The sequence below is a fragment of the Megascapheus bottae genome, chromosome 25 (assembly GCF_031878675.1).
Source record: "Megascapheus bottae isolate mThoBot1 chromosome 25, mThoBot2.hap1, whole genome shotgun sequence".
NCBI classification, from domain to species: Eukaryota; Metazoa; Chordata; class Mammalia; order Rodentia; family Geomyidae; genus Megascapheus; species Megascapheus bottae.
In genome coordinates, this window is record NC_143533.1 from 430,050 (window position 1) to 455,612 (window position 25,563).

General features: G+C 41.8%; 1 protein-coding gene across 1 annotated transcript in view; it reads right to left on the reverse strand.

Moving 5' to 3' along the window:
* Nucleotides 1-25,563, reverse strand: part of Dnah3 (dynein axonemal heavy chain 3) — a 180,918-nt gene that overhangs the window by 110,119 nt on the left and 45,236 nt on the right. Inside the window, exons 14-20 of the mRNA XM_090357818.1 lie at nt 23,645-23,829; nt 21,813-21,936; nt 16,005-16,158; nt 15,175-15,319; nt 13,312-13,523; nt 6,585-6,676; nt 900-1,014 (exon numbers count right to left, since the gene is read on the reverse strand). Coding sequence (XP_090213944.1) covers nt 900-1,014; nt 6,585-6,676; nt 13,312-13,523; nt 15,175-15,319; nt 16,005-16,158; nt 21,813-21,936; nt 23,645-23,829 — 1,027 coding nt within the window. The remainder of the gene's footprint in view (nt 1-899; nt 1,015-6,584; nt 6,677-13,311; nt 13,524-15,174; nt 15,320-16,004; nt 16,159-21,812; nt 21,937-23,644; nt 23,830-25,563) is intronic.

Genomic DNA, 25,563 nt, shown 5'->3' on the forward strand with positions numbered 1-25,563 from the left:
ATAAATAAATAAATAAAAAGAAACCAATTCTTTATCTTCTCTTGTAAACAGTAAAAGCACTTGTTGGGATAATAAAAAAAATCAAAATGCAAAAAAAAATAAACAAAACAACCAGAAGAAGCAGTTGAGGTGTGACTCAAGTAGTAAAGTTCCAGCTGAGTGAGCATGTGGCCCTGAGTTTACACCCTAGTGGCATGCGCGTGCACCCACACACAATAACAACAAAATGTACACTCCACACTCTGGGAGTGCATAAGCAAGGAAGTTCAATTGGTGGTGGTGGTGTTTTAAGCATCCCAAGTGAATCTGTTGCTTAGCAACTGGGAGCCAGGATGGTATATAGTGTGTGCACATCAGGTTTCGACTCCATCATCCATCCCAAGAGGAATCTCCACACATATGAGTAAGCGCCCTTGTATATCTACTGTCCAAACCTACAGGTGATCTATAAATGCCAGTGAAAAGGAAGAGTGTACACTCTTGTGATTCACACATGGTGCAGTAATCTTGGAGGTGATAGTGGCAGAACACAGGCCACAGCCCCAGAACCAGTACATCAGACACTGCAGCTTAAGGAAATCTCTAGAGGACTGCTATACAAACATATTTGAGAGTCAGACGGCACTACCTACTGGGAAGCAGTGGGAGGGAGCCTGTGCTCTCCCTGGGAGATGCTAATTCAGAAGGGATGCATTGGAAAAGCCTCTCTCTGGGACTCAAGGCTCTTGGGATTTGAAAATGTATCTCCCCAGGGTTGTCTGCCAGGACAGATGACTCTTGAAATGCTGAGTTGATCACTTCTGTAATTTACTGTATAACCGAAAGACTTTTGTTTTTTTGTGTTTTGCATTAAAAGAAAAAAAACACAGGGGGGGGGCTGTAGGGAGACAGAGACGTACCGTGTCCCTGTATTTTATGAAGTTAAATGTCATGTTAACCCAATCTGACTTCATTTTCTCCATGTTCTTCTCCAGGGAATATTCCTTGCTGGCAGCTGCACCAATGGGTTCGAGTCTAAAGAGAAGGCAAGGAAAAACATGTCAGTGGGGGAATTGGAGCTCAAACTTAAGGGAATTTCCAAAGCGTTTCATTGAACAGAAATGTTTACTTTCGGGCTGGGAGTTTGGCCTAGTGGTAGAGTGCTTGCCTAGCATGCACGAAGACCTGAGTTCCATTCTTCAGTATCACATACATGGAAAAGCCAGAAGTGGTGCTGTGTCTCAAGTAGTAGAGTGCTAGCCTTAAGGAAAAAGACCAAGGACAGGGCTCTGGCCCTGAGTTCAAGCCCCAGGATTGGAAAAAGAAAGAAAGGAAGAAAGAAGGAAAAGAAATGTTTACTTTCAAATTTTCCAACTGCTTCCAAGGTGTAGAATTTTTTAGTCTGGGGGCTATTGACTTTTGCAACCCCAAAAGATGTTATAACTTGGACTCATTCCCTTCACATGCACATTAAAGCAGTTGTTTTTCCTTTTGTTTTTTGTTTTTGTTTTGTCGTGGGGCTTGATCTCTGGGCCTAGGCTGCATCCCTGAGCTTTTCAGCTCAAGAATAGCACTTGAGCCACAGAGCCACTTTCAGTTTTCTGGTGATTAACTGGAGATAAGAGTCTCATGGACTTTCATGTTAGACCGGGATTACAAAAAAAGAAGTATCTGCAAGCGTGTGTGTGTGTGTGTGTGTGTGTGTGTGTGTGTGTGTGTGTGTCCCCACTTGTTAATCTCTAGATTACTTCTAATTAGAATCAGTTACAATGTAACTAATCTATGTAAATGCTCTGCAAGCTATTTGTATTACTAAGAGAAAAATAACAATGAAACATATATAAGTTCAGTACAGCCATGGGACTTGAACTCAGGGCCTGGGCACTGTTGCTAAGCTTTTCTATAAAGACTAGCACTCTACCACTTGGAGCCACAGCTCCACTTCTGGGGTTTTTTGTTTGTTTGTTTTTTTGGTGGTTAACTGGAGATAAGAATCTTATTTGGACTTTTCATCCAGGCTGACTTCTAACAGCTTCTTGAGCAGCTAGGATTACTGGAGTGAGCCAAAGCACCTACCCAGAAGCCCTTTTCTATTTATTTATTTATTTATTTATTTATTTATTTATTTATTTATTTATTTAGTAGATTGTGGGACTTGACCTCTGGGCCTAGGCGCTGTCCTGAGCTCTTCAGCTCAAAGCCACCACTCTTCCCCTGGAGCCATAGCACCACTTCTGGGTTTTCTGGTGGTTAATTGGAGGTAAGAGTATCACAGACTTTTTGTGCTCAGGCTAGCTTTGAACCATGATCCTCAGACCTCAGCCTCTGAGTACCTAGGATTACAGGTGTAAGCCACCAGTGCTAGCTTCTTTCCTTATTTCCATCTATCTTTTCCTTTCCTGTTTTTTTTTTTTCCTTTTCTAGTCCTAGTCTTGAACTCATTACCTGGGCACTGTCCTTGAGCTTTCTCAAGGCTAGAGCTTCACCACTTGAACAATAGCACCACTTTCAGCTTTTTCTGTGTATGTGGTACCAGGGAATCAAACCCAGGACTTTGTGCATGCTAGTCAAGCACTCTACCACTAGGCCATACTCCTAGCCCCCTTTTCCTTTGTTATAAGACTATGCAGTGTGGAGTTCTCCAAACTAGCAAGCAACTTGTCTTGGGGTTTGAGCCTAGAGCCTGGGCACTGTCCCTAGTATTTTTACTTAAGGATGGTAATCTACCACTGAGCCACAGTTCTATTCTGGAATTTTTGGTGGTTATTTGGAGCTTGTTTCATGAACTCTACTTCTTGGTTATGCTTCAAAGTTCAGTCTAAGATCTCAGGCTCCTAAGTAGCCAGGATTATAGACATTATTATTATTATTAATTATTATTATTATTATTTTGCAGACCCTAGGGCTTGAACTCTGATGCCTGGATGCTGTCTCTGAGCTCCTTTTTTTTAATTTTTTTTATTGTAATTAGTAAAAGGGTTACATGATATTTGACAGATAGAAGGTGCATTAATTCACATACATTGATACCCTTTCACATGTCTTGGTACCCGTTTCCCTCCCCCCCCACACCCCCCACCCGTCTTGGTTTTCCCCCCTTCCCTATCAAATTTCAAATATCCAAATACAAATAAATTCAATATATCAGATAACAAAGTGGGATACTATACCAATATGAGATAACCAAGGGACAGCAAAGGAGATGAGAGACAACATAATACATTAAGGACAAAAATCATTCATTATATGGCTTTTGTTTCAGTATCCTGGAGGTCCTTTCAATTAGCTTCACATTATATGTCCTTATGTATCAAGATTTTGCTCTATTGCAAATCTCTGCTAGTAGAGCCCAAGGTTTCTACTGATTATGACGAATGAGGGAAACCACTGAGCCTAAGTTCCTTTGAGTCTGGCTTACTTCACTTAATATGATTTTTTCTAAGTCTTTCCATTTCCTAACAAATGGGGCGATGTCATTCTTTCTGACAGCAGCATAGAATTCCATTGTGTACAAATACCACAACTTGTTGATCCACTCATCAACTGAGGGACATCTAGGTTGGTTCCATATCTTTGCTATGGTGAATAGTGCTGCAATGAACACTGTTGTGCTAGTGGGTTTAGTATGTCCTTGTTTCTGGGTGGTTGGGTAAATGCCAAGTAGTGGAATTGCTGGGTCATAGGGGAGTTCTATGTTTAGCCTTTTGAGGCACTGCCACACTGCTTTCCATAGTGGTTGAACGAGTTTGCACTCCCACCAACAGTGTAGTAGGGATTCCTCCTGGCCACATCCCCTCCAGCATCTGTTGTCATTCGTTTTCCTGATCCTGGCCATTCTAGCTGGAGTGAGGTGGAATCTTAGAGTTGTTTTGATTTGCATTTCTTTTATGACCAGAGATGTTGAGCATTTCTTCATGTGTCTGTAGGCCATTTTTGTTTCTTCTTCAGAGAAGACTCTCTTTAAGTCTTTGGCCCATTTTTTAATGGGATGGTTGTTACTTTGGAGGTTAGTTTTGGAGTGATTCAATTTTTTGAGTTGTTGATATATTTTAGATATGAGGCCTTTGTCCGTTGTTTGGTTGGTGAAGATCTTCTCCCACTCTGTAGGCTTCCTGCTTAGTTTACTAGCTATGTCCTTTGCCATACAAAAGCTCTGCAGTTTAATGCAGTCCCACTTATCCAGCCTTTCTCTAATTTGTTGTGATTCTTGGACCTTATTAAGAAAGTTTTGACCTGTGCCAAGGAGGCCTAGTGTATCTCCTATTCCTTCCTGTAAAGTTTTCAGTGTGTCAGCTTTTACCTCCAGGTCTTTGATCCATTTGGAGTTAATTCCAGTGCAAGGTGACAAAGAAGGATCCAGCTTTAGTTTTCTGCAGGTGCTTAACCAGTTCTGCCAGCACAACTTGTTGAAGAGGCTGTCTTTCTTCCATTCTATTTTTTTGGCTCCCTTGTCAAAGATTAGGTGGCCATAGGTCTGTGGTTTAATATCTGGGTCCTCTGTTCTATTCCATTGGTCTTCAGGCCTGTTCCTGTGCCAGTACCAAGCTGTTTTGAGAATTATAGCTCTGTAATAGAGTCTAAAGTTTGGAATTGAAATTCCTCCAGCGCTGTTCTTTCTGCTAAGAAGTGTTTTTGCTATACGGGGTCTTTTATTGTTCCATATGAAATTTTGGATTGCCTCTTCTATTTCTTTAAAGAATGACATTGGGATGTTGATGGGTATTGCACTGAATTTGTAGATAGCTCTTGGCAAGATCATCATTTTCACAATGTTGATTCTTCCAATCCAGGAGCATGGGAGGTTTTTCCATTTCCTTAGTTCTGCTTTAATTTCCTTTTTTAGGGTTTTGAAGTTTTCGTCAAAAAGGTCCTTTACATTCTTAGTTAAGCTAATTCCTAGGTACTTTATTTTCTTTGAGGCTATTGTGAAAGGAGTTTCTTTCCTGATTATTGCCTCGTTCCTCTCACTGTTGGCATAAAGGAAGGCAGTTGATTTTTGAGGGTTGATTTTATAGCCTGCTACTCTTCCAAAGCTTCGAGTCAGCTCAAGGAGCTTGGGAGTAGAGTCTATAGGATTCTTTAAATACAGAATCATGTCATCTGCAAAGAGGGATAGTTTTATTTCCTCTTTCCCTACTTGGATCCCCTTTATGCTTGCTTCTTGCCTTATTGCACTGGCTAGGAATTCTAGTACTATGTTAAAGAGGAGTGGAGAGAGTGGACATCCTTGTCTCATTCCTGATTTTAGAGGGAATGGCTTTAGATTTTCACCATTAAGTGTAATACTAGCAGTAGGTTTCTCATACACAGCCTTTATTACATTGAGGAATGTTCCATGGATTCCTAGTTTCTCCAGAGCTTTTAATATAAAGGGGTGTTGGATCTTGCTCTGAGCTCCTTTTATTCAAAGCTAGCACTACACATCTTGAGCCACAGCACCAGTTTCAGGTTTTTTTTTCTTTTTTGTAATTGATTGGAGATAAGAGTCTCATGAACTTTCCTTGCCAAGCTGGCCTCAAACTGCAATCCTCAGATCTCAGCCTCCTGAGTAACTAGGATTACAGGCCTGAGCCCCAGCACCTGCCTCACACATATAATTTTAAAGTTTCTAGTAGCCATAGTTTTTTTAAAGTATAACTAATTTTCAGTGTTTTATTTAACTTGCCATGTCCAAAATACTATCTTTTCACCATGTAATACCCATGAAAAATTATTATTTATTTTTAGTTATCCTTTTTTTTAATAAGTCTTGAAATTCAACCTATATTTTCAACTTCCAGTACATTGGATTAACTACACGAAGGTTCAGTAGTTACCTGTGGCTTACTAGCCTCAAGTGCTAACCTGAAGGATTTGCTAAAACACAGGTAGAGCTGGTAACTCACACCTATAATCCATCTACATAAGAACCTAAGATCTGAGGCTCATAGCTCCAAGTTAACCCTGCAGCAAAATCTATGAGATTCTTTTTTTTTTGCCAGTTGTGGAGATTGAACTCAGGGCCTGGGCACTGTCCTTGGACACTTTTTGCTCAAGGCTAGCACTCTGCCACTTGAGCCACAGCACCACTTCTAGCTTTTCCTATGTATGTGGTACCAGGAAATCAATCCCAGGGCTTTGTGCATGTGAGGAGAGCACTCTACCACTAAGCTAAGCTCCCAGCCCAAGTCTATGAGATTCTTATCTCATAGACTCAAATAAAATCTATGACAATTTTCTAGTTCTCAGCTATCACCAGCTCTGCAACTGGAATGAAATTTTCACCAGTAGAGAATGAACACAAATGGAAGTTACTAAATAATCTTTTTTTTTTTGCCAGTTCTGGGCTTGAGCTCAGGGCCTGAGCACTACCCTTGGACTTTCTCAAGGCTAGAGGCTCTACCACTTGAGCCTAAGCACCATGAGGAATCAAACCCAGGTCTTCGTGCATGCTAGGCAAGCACTCTACCACTAGGCCAAATTCCCAGTCCCTAAATAAACTTTTTAAAGTCACTCCAAACCAAAGGAGCAAACAGATAGACAAAAACAATCCCATGTGAGAACTTAAAAATACTTGGATCAAAAAAAGAAAGAAAAACTTTTTCAAAGGAAGAACTAAATCTTACTTGTCAACGTATTTGCCAAATCCAAACTCCAGCATATTTGAGAGGCAAGTCGTTTCTGAAGGCTTAATTTCATAGCCAACAATCTCACTGATCTGCAGGGAACAGAAGAAAAGTGTTCATTATCCAAGACAGTAGAATGTTTAGTGACAATATACATAGTCTTTGTCTGTCCTGTCCAGAACTCTGGCCAGTAGCTTCAGGAGGTTATTATTTTTTTTGCCAGTCCTGGGTCTTGAATTCAGGGCCTAAGCATTGTCCTTGGGCTTTCTCAAACCTACAGCTCTACAACTTGAGCCACAGCACCATTTCCAGCTTTTTTCTATGCAGGTCGTACTAAGGAATGGAACCCAGGTCTTCGTGCATGCCAGGCAAACTCTACCACTAGGCCAAACTCCCAGCCTACAGGAGGTTATTGAACAATGAAGGGTGGCTGGTGTGACTGAGGATCTGATTTTTACTTCAATTATTTTTGTGCCAATCCTAGGGCTTGCTCTCAGGACCTAAATGCCATCCTTGAGCCCTTTTTCTTTTTCTTCTCAAGGCTAGCACTCTACCTCTTGTGCCACAGATCCACTATCAGCCTTTTTGATGCTGAATTGGAGATGAGTCCCAAAGACTTTCCCATACAGGCTGGCTTTGAACGGTGATTTGCAGATTTCAGCCTCCTGAATAACTAGGATTATAGGTGTGAGTCATTTGCAACTGGCATTTTAATTAGCTCGAATTGAATTATATAGACATGTGTCTTCAGCTAGTGACTGCTGAAGTGGACATTATAAATCTGAAGACACAGAAGGCAGCCTAGCGCCATGCTGTATCTCATTTCCTGGGGCTTGGTTGATCTCCACATCAATTTATGAGCATCTAGAAGGTTGGACCAGGATCTGGTTTGTTTCTGTGCTCCAAGGGCCTGGTGATCGTTGATCTGGCATTTGCTGAATGAAGGGAGGTTAGCTGGGCAAGGTGGCTCACACCTATAATCCTAGCTATCTCAGGAGGCTGAGACCTGAGGCTCGCAGCTCAAAGCCAGCCCAGGCACTAAAGTCTGAGAGACTCATCTCCAATTAACTACTAGAAAACCAGAAGTGGCGCTGTGGCTCCAGGGGTAGGGTGGCAGCCATGACCTGAAGAGCTCAGGGACAGCACCCAGGCCCAGAGTTCAAGCACCATGACCGAACCCCCACACCCCCAACAAAAGGAGGAGGAGGTTATACTTTCACAGGACAGGACGACTACAGAGTGCTTACTATGAAGATAAGTAGGATTGGCAGGTGCTGGTGGCTCTTGGTTGTAATCCTAGCTTCACAGGAGGCTGAGAACTGAGGATTTCAGTTTAAAGCCAGCCCAGGCAATTACATCTGGGAGACTCTCATCTCCCAGTAACCAGCAAAATCCTCCTGGTTTATAAAATACTCCATTCTCCTACGTAAATACACTACCAAGCTTACTTCTTGGGGGGGCTTTTTAAACTTTAACTTTTTGCCAGTCCTGGGCCTTTGAGCTCAGGGTCTGAGCACTGTCCTTGCGCTTTCTCAAGGCTAGAGCTCTAACCACTTGAGCCACAGCACCATTTCTGGCTTTTTTCTATGTATGTGGTACCAAGAAATCGAACTCAGGTCTTCATGCATGCTAGGCAAGCAGTTTACCACTAGGCTAAACTCCAAGCTCTAAACTTTAACTATTTTAATACTTTTTCAAGAATAAAGTGGAGTGTCATTAGGTACATTCACATAATCCCGCTCCCCTAAGTTAATTTTAAATTGAACTATTTGAGTCCAAGGATCAAAGCCCAATAGTTGTTTTTCTCTGTGTGTGTTTTTTGTGGGGCTTTGAACTCTAGGCCTGGGCGCTATCCTTGAGTTCTTCAGCTCAAGGCTATCACCCCTACCCCTTGAGCCATAGAGCCACTTCTGGTTTTCTAGTGGTCAACTGGGAATAAGAGTCTCATGGACGTTAGTGCCTAAGCTGGCTTTGAACCATGATCCTCAGATCTCAGCCTCCTGAGTAGCTAGGATTATAGGTGTGAGCCACTGCACCTGACCTTGTGTGTGTTTTTTGTTTGTTGTTATTGCAACAGTATCAGGGCACTGTCATTTAGCTTTTTTCTTAAGTCTGGTGCTCTTCCACTTGAGTCACAGCTCAACTTCCAGCTTTTTGCTAGTTAATTGGAGATAAGAGTCTCACAAACTTTTCTGCTGGGTTAGCTTTCCACTTGATCCTCAGATCCCTTCCTCCTAGGGTTACAGGTCACCAGCATGAGAACTAAGTTTACTAAGTACCAACACTCCTGAAGACATTGTAGGCTAAACCTCCAGTGATTCTGAACATCTCTCACGACTGATAGATCTGGATATTATGTGAGTCTCATGAGCTACAAAGGAGATGGGGAGCAAAGGGGACTGAAATTTTATGCAAAACTTGGACTACTGTCCATATTTGTCTCTGTAAGACCTGAGCAGGAACGGGCCTGAGTTCCATGTCATGTTCTGTTTTACTTAGACCTGTCACTGCTATCTGACATTCAGAGGGGCCTTGAGAGTTATTCATAGGGTAAAAATGGCTTCCAGTCTGGGTTCTGGGGACATGTGGAGAGCCAGTAAGATAATGGAAATAATATAAATGCTGAACATGTATTAAGGGCTTACTGCAGACATGCAGACATATATCCATCCATCCATCCATTCATACATCCATCCATACATACATACATACATAGTAATCACTATTTCAAAGCTTTATGGACTTGTTTCATTCTCACACACAATGAAGAATATGATAATGTATTTATTTTGCCAGCCCTGGGGCTTGAACTCAGGACCTGAGCACTGTCCTTAGGCTTTCTCAAAGCTAGCACTACAGCACCACTTCCAGCTTTTTCTGTGTATGTGGCATGGAGGAACTGAATCCAGGGATTCGTGCATGCTAGGCAAGCATTCTACCACTAAGCCACGCTCCCAGCCCGATAATATATTATTATTACCACTGAACCAAGGAAATAATTCTCTTTCTAACACCATCCAGGATAATCAGGACCAGATCCAATTCCACTTTCAAAGTTCTTATCCATCAAACCCCAATGTCTGTTACAGGTCTGCTAAGGACAGTTGTTGAATATTTACAGCTCTACAAAGCCCGATTCCCACGGAAGTATAGAGAAATAGAATTTTCTATCGTTGACAGTGCACAATCTACACCACTGTTCCTGGTAGCCCTGACCTCTCATTCATTCTCTTACATCTGAATGTATAGCCCAGCTCCACACATTATTGCTACGACTGATTGTCACAGCCATGTAATTTTCTTCGCTTAACACTTGACCTGTAACAAGAATCCAGAATTGGTAGCTTTAATTTTTAAATTATTTTGTTTGTGTGCACACATGTGTCCTCAATTACACATGAGCACATTGGTACTGGGGCTGGAACTCAGGGCCTAAGCACGGTCCCTTAAAGTTTTTCACTCAAGGCTGGTGTCTTACCACTTGAGCCACATTTCCACTTCTAAATTTAGGTGGTTAATTAGAGAAAAGAGTCTCAGAGACCTTTCTGCCCAGACTGGCTTTGAACCCTGACTTTCAGATTTCAGCCTCCTGAGCAGCTAAGATTAGTTATGTGAGCCACTGGCACCTAGCTGCTTTAGTTCATCACAGAGATTCACAAGGCACTTGGCTCCTAATTCCAAGAGCCTGGAGTTATGCCACCAGTTCCTTGTAGCTCTTGAGCACTGGAAATGTCACTAATCTAAACTGAGATGTGCTCTAAGTATAAAAACATTATATTCTATTTTACATCAACATATTAATATAACTAATATATTGATCATAGTGATTCACATAAATAATAATAGGTTATATTTGCTTGGTTAAGTAAATGATGTTTGTAATTTTACTTTGTAAATTGTGGCTATTAAAGACTTTCACTTTTATCTTTAGCATATGTGTTATTTCCCTTGGACAATCTGGTCTTAGTTGTTGGGAGGGACAAGTCTGGAATCCAGCAACGTAGCTTCTCAGTGTCAATGTAACCTTGTTTAAACTACAAAAGCATACTTTTTGAAATAGCCAAAGATACAGCCTGACCCTATGACCCTGGAATATCTATCCTCTGGCCTTGAGACCTACATACAAGTAGTTCAGCCTTCAGAGCCCCTGACCCATCTGGAATCACCTGATTCTAGGCCTGAATCTCCCCTAAAATTATTTAATCACTCCAAGTCTCAGTTTGCCTACCAGTAAAATGGAGATAATTATAGCCCCCCACTGCAAAAGGTTGTTGAAAAAAATGGAAATAAAGGATACATGAGGGGCAGGGAGTTTGGCCTAGTGGTAGAGTGTTTACCTAGCATGCACAAAGACCCAGGTTCAATTCCTCGGTACCACATAACAAAAAGCCAGAAGTGGTGCTGAGGCTCAAGTGGTAGAGCTCTAGCCTTGAGAAAACTCAAGTACAGTACTCAGGCCCTGAGCTCATGCCCAAACAAACAACAACAACAACAACAACAACAAATAGGGTACACTACAGTGCTTCCTACATAGCTGGAACTCAATGCCTTTTAACTAGCATTGTTATTTTTTTATTATAAGTCTAAAGATCACTTTCCAGTCAAAGTGGTCTCTAAGTGAGAATCATGCATATCTAAGAGTGTCTGGGATTTTTAAAGCCCATGCTGGAGAAACTGCCTTCACAGCGGAAGCAGCAGGTTCTTTAAACATTGAAGACAATTGCCACAGTGCCATCTCTTGGAGAAAGCCGGTATTACCAGAGGCCACCTGTTCAACCAACCTCCTGAACTAGTTTGGCCAAAATCCATAGGTAAAGGAGCCCGATGAGGACCAAAGGCAGCCAGCTTCTCTTTGCAGATCTACCAGTATACTTGAAAACCAGACAACCACCGAGATTACTTCTCTGATGTTTTCTTTACAACCTCCTGCCGTTTACTTAGGTCTTCCCCATGCTTGCTGGCAAATGGAAAGTGGCTCTTTCCTACAGAAAGATCCCAAGCTTCTCCCTTATGAAAACCTCTGTCTTCCTGGAGAGATCAAAGTGCTCCTAGCCACTGAGGTCAGGGCTCCACTATCTCAAAGGTGATGCAGAGCACCTTTCAAGGTCATTGCATGTCCTTGAGGATGATAAATAAATATGCATATACATATATATACATATATATGCATGGTGGCTCACACCTGTAATCCTAGTTACTCAGGAGGCTGAGATCTGAGGATCACAGTTCAAAACCAGCCCGGGCACTAAGACGCTTATCTCCAATTAATCACCAGAAAACTGGGCTCAATGGGTAGGGAAATAGCCTAGAGCTGAAGAGTTCAGAGACAATGCTCAGGCCCAGGGTTCAAGTCCCTAATCAACAAAAAAAATGCAGTGGGAGTTTCCTTTTTCTTCTCAGGGTTCACATTTACCACTCTCACATTTAATTGCTTTTACAAGCCTATTTTTTGTTGTTGTTGGTCATGGGGCTTAAACTCTGGGCCTGAGTACTGTCCTTGAGCTCTTCAGTTCAAGGCTAGAGTTCTACCACTTGAACCACAGTGCCACTTCTTGTTTTCTAGTGGTTCACTGGAGATAGAGTCTCAGGGACTTTTGTGACTGGGCTGGCTTTGAACTGTGATCCTCAGATCTCAGCCTCCTATGTAGCTAGGATTCCAGGCATACACCACCAGTGCCCAGCAAACCTAAACTATTTTTTTGCCTCTCCCAGGGCTTGAACTGAGGGCCTGAGCACTGTCACTGGGCTTGCCTCAAGGCTAGAGCTGTACCACTTGAGCCATAGCACCACCTCCAGCTTTTTCTATGTACGTGGAGCCAAGGAATAAAACCTGGGTCTTTGTGCATGCTAGGCAAGCACTCCAGCACTAGGCCAAAATCCCATCCCAGCCTAAACTTTTTTAATGAAACTATCATTCCCATTTATAAGGTTTAAAGGGCCGATGGGGGGGTGATGAGTACCAAGAATTACTTCTGAGCTTATCCTTGTTTGACCACAAATTTCCTTACCAAAGGCAGGTGTCATGCTGTGTTCTTAGCAGGCTCTCAAGGAAGATGTGGTATTTATTTTTGTGTATGCTAGGATACAGAACTAATGAAAAAAATCTCACTGTGGCCTAATATTCTTAGTATTCATTACTATCTCTAACAGCCATTTTCTTGGAAAAGCAAACAAGGAAACTACTGGCTGTGATAATATTCACCCACCAACAACCAGATCCCAATGAGAAAGGCCCATCTATCACAAGGCAGGAAGTTCATTCTCTAGTCCTCTCTCCCTTTCTTCAAAAGGCTATCAGGAGGCATCACTGGTCATACCTAGAATCCTAGCTACTCAGGAAGTTGAGATATGATGATAGCTGTTCAAAGCCAGCCAGAGGAGACAACTCTAAGAGACTCATCTGCAATTAACCAGCAAAAAGCTGAAAGTAGCAGTATGGCTCAAGTGGTAGAGTGCCAGTCTTGAGCAAAAAAAGTTAGGTGACAGCATTGAGTGGCACACATGTACACATACACTCTCTTACACACACACACACACACACACACACACACACACACACACACACACCACACATCCTCAGAACCCAGAAGGCTATGAGGCCTATTTACGATGCCCTTGGTCCCTCCGCAAAAAGGAGATTGACTTGGTAATGTCTCCTGCCTCCCCAGGGACTTCCACAGCCTGGCATGAATGGGCTAGGCTGCCTGGCACAGACAGTGACAAGAACCTGCTGCCAGTGGCGATCTTTCATTCCAGGGTTGCAGGAAATGGTGAGAATGGGAAGATGCTGCTTGAATTTTTCAATCTTCAGTTTGACATTTTCTGCTAAGCGCCGGGGTGCAGGCACATCAATCAAGGTCTTGGTTAACTTGTATGTTGTCCTCCACATATTTCCTATATCCTCAGCAATTTCCTCAGCATTCAGTAAAAATAGGGGGCCTGGAATAGAAGAGATGGCGTGAGGTAAGAAAAGTCAGACCATGGGCTGGGAACATGGCCTAGTCATAGAATGATTGCCTAGCTTGCACAAAGCCCTGGGTGGATTCCTCGGTCCCTCAGAAAAAGCAGAAGTGGTGCTATGGCTCAAGGCTAGAGTGCTAGCCTTAAGCAAAAGAAGCTCAGGGATAGTTCCCAGGCCACGAGGTTAAGCCACAGGACTAACAAAAAAAAAGCCAGCTGTGGTGGCTCATGCCTACAATCCTAGCTACTGAGGAGGCTGAGATCTGAGGATCCCGGTTCAAAGCCAGCCCAGGCACTAAAGACCCTGAGACTCTTTTCTCTTGTCTTGGAAGGTCTTTTCCTGTTCTCCTCTATGCCTTCAATCTGATTGGAGCCATTACAAAACACTGATGATATCACCTCCACAAACGCTTCTCTAAAATCCAGAGTCCTGAGAAAATGCAATCCCTTCTTTTTTTTTTTTTTGCCAGTCCTGGGGATTGAACTCTGAGTCTGGGCTCTGTCCTTGGACACTTTGCTCAAGGCTAGCACTCTGCCACTTGAGCTACAGCTCCACTTCCAGATACTGAGGAACTGAACCCAAGGTTTTATGCATGCTAGGCAAACACTCTGCCACTAGGCTATGCTCCTGGAGTTTTTTGTTGTTGTTGTTTTGGGGGTTTTTTTGGGGGGGGAGGGTCATGGGGTTGAATTTGGCCTGGGTGCTGTCCCAGAGCTCTTCAGCTCAAAGCTACCGCCCTACCCTTGAGCCAAGCCCCACTTCCCATTTACTAGGGGTTAGTTGGAGATACAAGTATCAGGTCCTTTTGTGCCCCAGCTGGCTTTGAACCTTGATCCTCAGATGTCAGCCTCCTGAGTAGCTAGGATTACAAGCGTGGGCCTCTGTCCCTTCTTGAAGCAGCTCCAGAGAACTGAAAACTCTCATTCTCCTACCATCTGCTTCTCCAGGGTCATTCTTGTTCCATACCTCTAGGTGCTTATCAATTTGATTTTACCCAGGAAACAGATCCTCACCTCTCTTTGTTATCACATTAAAAAATATTTCCCCTTGGGTGGGGAGAATGGCCTAGTGGTACAGAGCTTGCCTAGCATGCAGGAAGCCCTGGGTTTGATTCTTCAATACCACAGAAAAAGCCAGAATTGGTGCTGTGGCTCAAGTGGTAGAATGGTAGTCTTGAGAAAGTCCAACGATAGTGCCCAAACCCTGAGTTCAAGCCCCAGGACTGGCCAAAAACAAAAACAAATATTGTCCCTGCTGTCTTTTGTGTGTGTGTGTGTGTGTGTGTGTGTGTGTACATGTGCACATGCACCAGTTCTAGAATTTGCATTCAGTTGCTCCACCACTTTGGCCACAGCTCCACTTTCAACTTTTTGGTAGTTAATTGTACCTAAAAGGCTCATGGACTTTCCTGACTGTGTTGTCTTTGAGAACCACCTACAATCCTTCCATTTCAATCTCCTCGGTATCTAGGATTACATACATGAGCCACCAGTGCCCTGGCTAAGGGTGGTTCTCTTAATCCAATGACAATTCCAACCAGAATCTGAAGAGCAAACAATTTCAGAACTGCTTAGTGGATTCCCCCCACCCCTCTCCCTTCCACCCCAGCAGAATGAGAATATGGTGTACCGTTCATCCACTCCTCAGACTTCAAGCTGAACTCATAGGCTGTCACCCACAGCTGTTCATATGGCACTTTGTTGGTCAATAAGAGTTGAAGAAGAGGAAAGGAACTCTTTTCCTTATCCAATAACTCTTCCTCCTTGTTGATGGACTATAGGACAGAAGAAAATGCAATCTGTTGGGTTAAGAGGCTCTCCTGAGCCCAAGAAGCCCTACAGCAAATTCCTATTTTGAAAAACTCAAGTGCCGAAAGATGCTCATTTATCCTGAGAGTAAGAGAGAGTTTTGCTACCTCTGAGGACCAGTGCAACTCAGATCTAGCTGACAGAACTGTGGAATAGTTTGAAACTTTTCTCCATCTTTGTTCCCAGTCTCTCCATTTTCACAATTTCTATGTGTACTTCAGTTGTTTAAATGATTATGGGCCTTTCTTACATTAATTTACCTCAAATGTAAGATCTTTCATGGCATACCAACTGAACTTTGAAGAACATTACTTAGCATCTCCAGCTTTATCAAATTTCAAAGTTTTTTCTCCAGGCAGTAAGTGAGATGTTACGAATAAAGCCTTTTGTACATTAATGTGTACATTTAAGTGCTCACTGCATGGCAGCAATTCCCCTAATATAATTTCTCCTTTTGGTACTCAGAAACTTATCAAAACTCTGTTTCAATGCAGGGATACTGTGAAGAGATGTTGAAAGTACCAGTGAAAGCTATGATCAACCAATCCATCAATATCTACCTGATAGGTGTCTGTGGGAAAACATAAAATCAAGAATCATAATTGCTATACCAGTAAAGTCATTAACTAAGTAACCATCTAAGACCCAAACCTCAAATTCCACCAATGCATTATCTAGGTTCTTGGAAAGCTCATTAAGCTTTTCGACATTGTTTTTCATTTCTTCTGTAGTCATCACTTCACGTTTCCTGAAGCCGTCTAGCTCCTTGCCATAAGATTCAAGTTTTGATTCAAACTCTGAACATCTGAAAGGGAAGAAAGCTCTGTCACATCTGGACATTCATCTTATGCTAGTTCAGCACATCAGCCTTATTCGTTCTGTGGAGAATTTGATCTTCTGGTACTGGTATTTGTGCCTCTCTCTCTCTCTCTCTCTCTCTCTCTCTCTCTCTCTCTCTCTCTCTCTCTCTCTCTCTCTCTCTCTCTCATTCATAAATGAAAAGCATAAAAATAAATGAAAAGGCAGTTAGGCATTGGTGGCTCACACCTGTATCCTAGCTACTCAGGAGACTGAAATCTGAGGATCATAGTTCAAAGCCAGCCCAGGAAGAAAGTCCTTGAGACTCTTATTTCCAACTAACTATCAACAAGAAGAGCTGTGGCTAACCTTGAGCAAAAAAGTGCAAGGTTAGTGCCAAGGCCCTGAGTTTTAGCCCTAAAACATGCACAAAAATTTATTAATTGAATGAAATATAAAAAGTCAGTTACTTATAATCCCCCCTACAGAGATGGGGCAGCTGTGAGCCAAGTTATGTTTAAATACTTATAGTTGTTTCATTGAATTTGTAAATATATATTTAAAATATGTATATGTACTATATCAGTAGATGTATATACTGCCTACATATTGTTTACTCATTCAGCCATTACATATTATTGAGTGCCTAAGATTTTCTAAAACTGCTTAGTTATCACGAGTATATTTATGAGGTCTGTAAGTAATGTCTCTAGCCTTGTGAAACACTGTTTTAATCAGGGGAAGACATAAATAATAAATGTGGATGGATGCATGAATATAGATGGATAGATGGATGATGGATGAGTAAATCCAAAGATCACATAAAGATGAAATGAAACATTTCTGATCACATAAATACCCTAACGAAATAAAAACAGTAGAGGGATTCATGTATTACTCAATGGAGGCCCACTTTAGCTAGAGCCAACAGGGAGGAATTTTCTAGGGATTTAACTGCTTCATCCATATGATCAACAAAATAGGACTTAAACATAGTTTGTTTTTCTAACTAGGCAGAATAAGAGAGATTATGGGAAAGGAGGAAATCAGAGCTACTTTGCCACTTAATAGCTACGTGGTCTTGAATATGTCATTTAAATCCTGTGTCTCAGATATATAAAAGTAGAAGTTAAGTGTAGCTCTAGTTTTGCTTTGTTAATAAGCTGTGATATTAGATTCTATGGGAACCAATCTTAGAGAATATTCTTACTAGGAAAAAGTTTCAATTGTTCATTCATGAAAACAATGAGAGCCTGGCAAGGTGATCCAAGCCTATAATCAAAGCTACTTGTGAGGCAGAGATCAGAGGATTACTGTCGGAAGCCAGAATGGGCAAAAACAAGTCTGGGATACTCCATCTCAACCAGTGACTAGGTATAATAACACATGCCCTTTATACCAGGTATAGGGTACATACAGTGGAATATGCCTGTCACCCCAAAGACATAGGAAAGCACAAACAGGAGGCTTTCAACCCAGGTTGACATAAAGAAAGACCCTACTTTGAACATAACCAACATGAAAGAGGGCTGCAGGCAGGTTCAAAGGGTAGAGCACCTGCCTATCAAACATAAGACCCTGAGTTCAATCTCCAGCATCACTCAAAAGAAAAGAAAAGAAAGAAACCGTAAGCACTGCACCCACCACACTCAAGGCATTGTGCTAGATCTAAGCCTTTAAGGCTTTCAAGGCATTCATAGAGCTCTCTCTGAAACATTTTCCCTTCTTTCTCCATGATGCTCTAGGATCTTCTATTGCATTTCCATCATCTAAATTCCATGCCAATTTCAGGAACATGGTATCTACCACTGATATGGACAAACGGGGGAAGGATGGGCCAAAGCTGATTCTCCTATTGCCTGCATAGGTTAGGATTGTAAGAATGTCTTTTTACATCATAAAATTCATTTTTATTTTTTGGTGTACTTGTTTGAACTCAGGCCTTCCTGTTTGTTATCTCTTCTTTCTCTGGTTGTTTTTGAAATAGGATCTACTCTTTCCCTCCAGTCTGGCCTGGATTCTGATCTTCTTATGTGTTCTTCCCATAGCTCCAATGGCAAACGCACACCAGCACACACTATTCAGATTGCGGGTGTCATACTTTTTTGCCCAGGCTAGCTTAGAACAGGGATCTTCTGGATCTCAGCCACCCATGTTGGCACCATCACTTCTGCACTACAGTTGAGATGAGAAGTCACATCCTGGACTGGCTTTGAACTGAGATCCTCTGATCTCTGTCTCCTGTGTAGGAGGATTACAAATGTAATCATTGGTTACACTTGCTACCAAAATTCCTTTCTTTTTTTGTCAGTCCTGGGTCTTGAACTCTGGGCCTGGGTGCTGTCCCTGAACTTTTCAGCTCAAGGCTACCACCCTACCCCTTGAGCCAAGCGCCATTTCTCATTTTCTAGTGGTTAATTGTAAATAAAAGTCTCACGGACTTTAGTTGGCTTTGAACCTGGGTCCTCAGAGCTCAGCCTCCTGAGTACCTAGGATTACAGGCATGAGACACTGCACCCGGCTTCCAAAAGTCTTCTGGAAGCTCCAAATACTATACTCACATCCCAAGAGAAGGAATTTCTGATAAAAGTAATTAGGAGCTCTTTCCAGAGAGCAAAACTCAATGGTCACACTAAAATTATTGTTTTTCTTTTATTTTCCCCCATGTCTGTCATGGGACTTGAACTCAGAATCTGGGCATTATCCCTGTTTGTTCAAGGCTAGTACTTCACCAGTTGAGCCACAGCTCCACTTCTAACTTTTGTTTGGGGGGGGCACGGGTCATGGGGCTTTAACTCTGGGCCTGGATGCTGTCCCTGTGCTCTTCAGCTCAAGGATACCACTCTACCACTTAAGCCACAGCACCACTTCCAGTTTTCTGGTGGTTGTTTCTTAGTCTAATGGACTTTCATGATTGAGATGGCTTCAAACTGCAACCCTCAAATCTCAGGCTCCTGAGTAGCTAGGATTACAGGTATGAACCACCAGTGCGTGGCAACATTTTGTGTGTGGTTAACCGGGGAGAAGAATCTCACAGACTTTTTCTGCGTAGGCTAGTTTTGAACTAAGATTCTCAAATCTCAACTTCCTGAGTAGCTAGGATTACATGTGTGAGCCACTGGCGCCCTGTATGTTTGTTTTTGTTTTTGTATGTGTGTATATGTGTGTGAGAGAGAGTGTGTGTTTTCTTTTTGCTTTTTGTCTAGTACTGGGGCTTAAACTCAGGGCCTAAACACTGTAGTTGGGCTTTCTCAAGGCTAGAGCTCTACCATTTGAGTCACAGCACCACTTTCAGCTTTTTCTAAATATGTGGTACTGAGGACTCAAACACCTATCTTCATGCATGGTACACAAGCACTCTACTACTAGTCTAAATTCCCAGCCCTGCCTGGTATGTTTCTAATTCCTTATATTAGTTTAGGATAATGTAGTACCTTAAGTACTTGCATATGACAATGTGTATATGCACATACACATATACATACATACATACATACATGTATCTATACTTATATATACAATATGTCCATACATTTGTTTATATGTACATACATAAATACCCCATATAATAATAGTCCAGGAAATTACACTGAGTAAATGATCTGTACTTGTGAAACCCCTAGAGTCAAGGGAAGATAACGGAGGAATTTAAAGATGGCTATTGGAGATTGATTCTGACAGAAAAGAAAATTCACTCTGATGTTCAAATAGAGATTCGATGAAGGGCTTACTGGTGGTAGAGGTGGAGATGGGTAGGAATAAAGGCCCAAATAGTGAAGGCTCCTAGAGACTAGCCTTGAATGGACTCTTATAAGACCCACAGACTGGGCACTAAAGTCTGTGAGACTGTTATCTCCAATTAATCACTATAATACCAGAAGTGGTGCTGTGGCTCAAGGGGTAGTAGCCTTGAGCCTTGAGCTCAGGGACAGCACCCAGGCCCAGAGTTCAAGCCCCACAACAACAACAACAATAACAAAAACAACCACAAAAACATAGCCAGTTCATCAATCCATCCCCAGGCTAAGCTCTGGAGAAAGCACACACTTAGAAGACTGTAGGAAAGAAAACAAATATACTATTTTGTTCATATCCCCTGGGAAGCAGAACTCAGCCATATATTCAAGACAGCAACCAAAGGATCTTACCTTTCAACTTAAACTCTCATTCTATATAAAGAAGTCCCCTTTTTTCCCATCATGGGGCTTGAACTCAGGGCCTGGGCACCAACCCTGAACTTTTACTTTGTTCAAGGCTAGTGCTCTGTCAATTTGAGCCACAATGCCACTTTCAGTTTCTTGGTGGTTAATTGGAGAGAAGAGTCTCACAGACTTTCCTACCCGGGCCGGCTTTGAACTGGGTTCCTCAGATCTCCTGAGTAGCTAGGATTACAAGCGTGAGCCACTAGCGCCTAGTCAGACACCTTTATTTTATCCTTTTCCATAGCTGCAGTTAGGCAGTGGGAGATAATAGAGTTGATAGAAACTTGCAGTTCATAATCAAGGTGTTGGGCCGGAGTTTGGCCTAGTGGTAAAGTGCTTGCCTAGTATGCACAAAAACCCTGGTTTGATTCCTCAGTACCACATACAAAGGAAAAGTTGGAAGTGGTGCTGTGGTTCAAGGGGTAGAGCTCTAACTTTGAGAAAGCCCAAGAACAGTCCTCCGGCCCTCAGTTCAAGCCCCAGGACAAGCAAAACAAAAACAAAACATAATCAAGGTGTTGCGATCTGGAATGGATATGTGCTTGTGTATATTTGTGTGTGCACTTTTTGTTGTTGGTGGTGGTGGTGGGGCTTGAACTCTGGGCCTGGGCATTGTCCCTGAGCTCTTCAGCTCAAGGCTACTGCCCTACCCCTTGAGCCAAAGAGCCACTTCCAGTTTTCTAGTGGTTAATTGGAGATAAGAGTCACACAGACTTCCAATGTCCAGGCTGGCTTTGAACTGTGATCCTCAGATCTCAGCCTCCTAAGTAGCTAGGATTATAGGCATGAGCTACCATGCCTGGTTGTGTGCATATTAGTGTGTGCATTAATCATACACGTGGCACTTGATCCCCTACATTTAACATTGTCAAATTTTTCAGGATCTCCTGCATTTAACATTGTCCATTTTTTTCAATCTGTTAATATTTACTGTGACTATAAACTCTTTATGTACAGTCAAATACACATACATGTCTAGATTATAGATTATAGTATAAAGTAAACAAAATCCATAATAAATGCTTATCATCACAAGACTGAATGATTATAGACACTTTACAGCTCTGAACAAAACCAGCTGCAAAACATGACAAGACTATTGGCTCAGCCTAATACCATGCCTTTATTGTTCCTATCTTGATATGTCATATATCTTTGGTCTCCAGGGTAAGTCTATCACTTCTACTATTATTATTGTGGAAGCTGTTACTACATGCCACTATTTTTCTATCTTTGCCAAATTTCAATAATTGAAGGTCAGGAAGAAAGACACTTAGTAGAGGATACAGTAGTGAAGCAAGCCTAAGAGGATATCGTTAGTGAGACGCAAAAGTACTTCCTGCACCAACAACTATCTTCAGTCTTTGCCCACCCATTGCTTGGGAGTGGTTCTACACAGGAATCTGCAGCATGACTTAAGAAGCCCAGTTTCCAAACAAACCCCCAAACTCTCCTTTACCTTTTAATGAGATCCATCTCTGCCTGATCTCTCTTAGCCAGGAGCAGGTTTCGGCTGTTATCAAAGATATCTTCGATCTGTTCTGGCCAGAGGAACAATGTGCTGTTCAGTTTGATATCCTCTTCTGAAAAAGACACAAAGTCTGCTCCAGAACACTGGTCAACATGTAGAAAATGAATTCAGTGGGATAAGAGGTCCACTCAAGTGGGTGAAGGTAGCCATGAACAACGTTTATTGAGCAGGAACCAGCTAGTAGGTAGATGGTATCATCCTCATTTTTACAAATGGGAACAAGGTAGATCAGCCCAACTGTCAAGGTTACACTGCTAGGAATCAGCAGAGCAGAATCCCAATCTAATTTGAATTACCTTTAAAGTCTGTGTTTGAACCACTCTGTTTTACTGGCTTCCCAAACTAGGTCTGAGTAGAGCCAGAAACCTAGGTCATACTTCTAGTTCCTCATCTGAATCTCAGTTTTCCTTTTGGCTAAATGAAAATAATATCAATTTCCATTATAGCTCTGGTCAATGAAATTCTTTGGGAATTTGAGAGTCAGAGACCACAGTAAGAGAATCCAGCATGCATACACATAAGCAAAGACCACGTCCAGGAGGAAGTGGGTGGATGATTAGAAAAGCATTTTGTTTTTCCTTACTCTTTTCCTCCCTGTCAATCCATCTATGTAGACCCCTTGTGAATACCCAGGAACTACAAGTATTTTCAGGTGGAAGCTAGCTCATGGAGAGTGTATCACCTCTTCCCTCAGAATTTGAAGCTTTAAATATGATCTTGATCTTTTACTTTTTCTTTAAGATATTCAGGAGCATAAAAGAAAGTATCCTGTCACCTTTCAGATGGGACTATAAAAAGATTGCAAGAGAAACTGGGAGGGAGTGAAGGAAGCGGGACATTGTCCAAAAAGAAATGTAACTCATTACCTGACATATGTAACTGTAAGCTCTCTAAATATCACTTTTATAGCAACAATAAAAATAATTTTTAAAAAATTTTAAAAGAGGGCCGGGAGTATGGCCTAGTAGTAGAGTGCTTGCCTAGCACGCACAAACACCTGGATTCGATTCCTCAGTACCAGATACACAGAAAAAGGAAATGGTGCTGTGGCTCAAGTAATAGAATACTAGCCTTGAGAAAGCTCAAGAACAGTACCCAGTTCCTAAGTTAAAGCCCCAGGATTGGCAAAAACTAAATTAAAAAATAAATAATAAATTTAAAAAGATTCTATATTCAGAGGTGACTTTTTCCAGGTACAATGGACACAAGATGTCAAGACAAGCATCTAAGAACTAGAAGCCAACTCCTGTCCAATAAAAGTCATTTCTTAGGATTAGATTTCTGTGGACTGTTGGGAGCCAGAGTGGAATCAAACTGAACCTTGATTTGCATCAGACAATGGCTTTATTGTCTTATTGTTTTCTGGCCTTATTCTGTTTAAATGACCTGAGATTTACCATATGAATGTAACAGCTGGAAGTTCCCTGGTTTCAAGAAGGGATAGAAGCTGGAGTGGAGAATAAACGAGGCGGCAGTTTTTACCTGGGCTGCAGACCTCCCGGACCCGATGTGTTTGTCTCTCTTCTATTTTTTCCAGTCCCTGCCCCCTATTTCAGGAACCCCAATTTGCTGCCGGTAGGCCCCAGCAGTGGACCAATATGAATTAGTGTGGAATATATGGGGATCACATGAAAGGTGATTCTTCTAATATTGTAGAATTCTTCCTTTCTCTGACTCATTATAGTCTTACTAATACAAGTATAGAATATTTTTATATTATCTATATATACACACACATGCAAATATGGCGCTAGACTTACGGGGCAAATCTGCAAAGTCCATCAAAAACTCTAGCCGTTCACTTGCATCTCTCAGCTGCCTCCTGAGTTTGAACACAGTGACATCACTGGATTTCCGTAAGTATTCAATGAGAGACACTAGCTCTTCAGTGTTGGAAGGAATCTCACTGACTTTGTCAGCAATGGTGCTATACTGAGAACAAATGCTACAGAGAAGGAAACAGCTATCATTAGCACCATAATTATTGTGATTATCATAGCTAACATGACGTTTTCTCCTCTGACAAGTTTTTAATTAGGTGACAGGTCCCATCTTAATCACGTATGTGCATTAACTTCATTAAATTACACAAGGTAGTTCTCTTCTTATCTGTGTTTAATAAGAAGAGAAAGTAGGTCTGGGTAACTTTAAAGTAACATGAAATGTGGTTGTCAGAGCCAGGATTTCAATTTTGGCTGACTTTTCTAAGTCTATCATGCTCTCAGATTTAAACCCAAATAACAAAAACACCAGGAATATAATTACAAACAACAACAAGAATACAAACACAAACAAGAACACAACCATAAACCCCTCACATTATATGTTAAAGCATCAACTACTTTGTAGTTGAGCTGGCTTTGAACACTGATCCTCAATTCTTATCCTCCTATGTACCTAGCATGAATCACCAGAACCTGGTTCAGAGTTACTATTTATAAGGCAGAAAGAAGCTTTAGGACTCAACCACAAATTGAAGTCTGACCACCAACCTAGGATTTTTGGATGCTCAGAAATTTAATTGAGAGTGTGGCCCATATTTTCACTTTCAGCCACAGCGCCACTTCCAGTTTTCTGGAGCTTGATTGAAGAGTTTCACAGACTTTTGTGCCTGGGCTGGCTTTGAACTACAATCCTCAGATCTCAGCTTCCTGAGTAGCTAGGATTACAGATGTGAGCCACTAGCACCCAGCTGAGATCTGGAGTTTTGAAGCCAGTTTTGGCAGAAAAGTCCTCCAGAGTTTAAGTAATTAGTAGAAAGCCAGGTTAACGTGGTACAAGGCCAGCTGAGCAGGCAAGCAAGCCAGTGAGAGAATGAGGCTGTGCTTTCAAGCCCCCATAACGTCAAATGAGAAAGAGAAGGAGGAGGAGAAGAACAAGAAAAGGAAGAGAGGGCCAGGAGTTTAGCCTAGTGGTAGAGTGCTTGTCTAGCTTGCACAAAGACCCGGGTTTGATTCCTCAGAGAAATCAAATAATAAAAACTGGTGAGAATGGGGAGGGAGAGGTGGTAGGAATGTTTAGTCTAGCTGTTATGGAAATCAGTTTGGAAATTCTCAAAAAGTTCAAATTAGAACTCTCGTATGATCTAGTAATAGCGAGCATATACTCCAAATAATCAAAGGCAGCTTACTATAGAAATACTTGTGTAGCCAAGCTGATACTGGCACTATTCACAATGAGTTACTCAGATTGTGGAGTTAGTCTAGATGCCTGTCAACAGATACATGAAGAAAATATAGTGGATAAATACAGTAGAAATTTACTCAACCATTAAGAAGAGTGAAGTCATACCAGGAGCTTTTGGCCCATGCCTGAAACCCTAGCTACTCAGGAGGCTGAGATCTGAGGATCAGGGTTTGAAGTCAGCATAGATAGGAAAAGTCTGAAACTCTCATCTTCAACTAACCAACAAAAAGCTGGAAGTGAAGTGGAAATGGAAGTGGTAGAATTCTAGTTTTGCCTTGAGTAGTGCATAGACCCTGAGTTCAAGCCCCACTACACACACACACACACACACACACACACACACACTCAACAAAAAATCAGAGTGAAGTCATGTCATTTGCTAGAAAATGGATGGAATTAAATAGACATCATTTCACTAAGTAAAATAAATGAGTTGCAAAAAGACAATTACTACATGTTTTTCTATTCCTCATTGTCATGAAAGCAAAGGGGA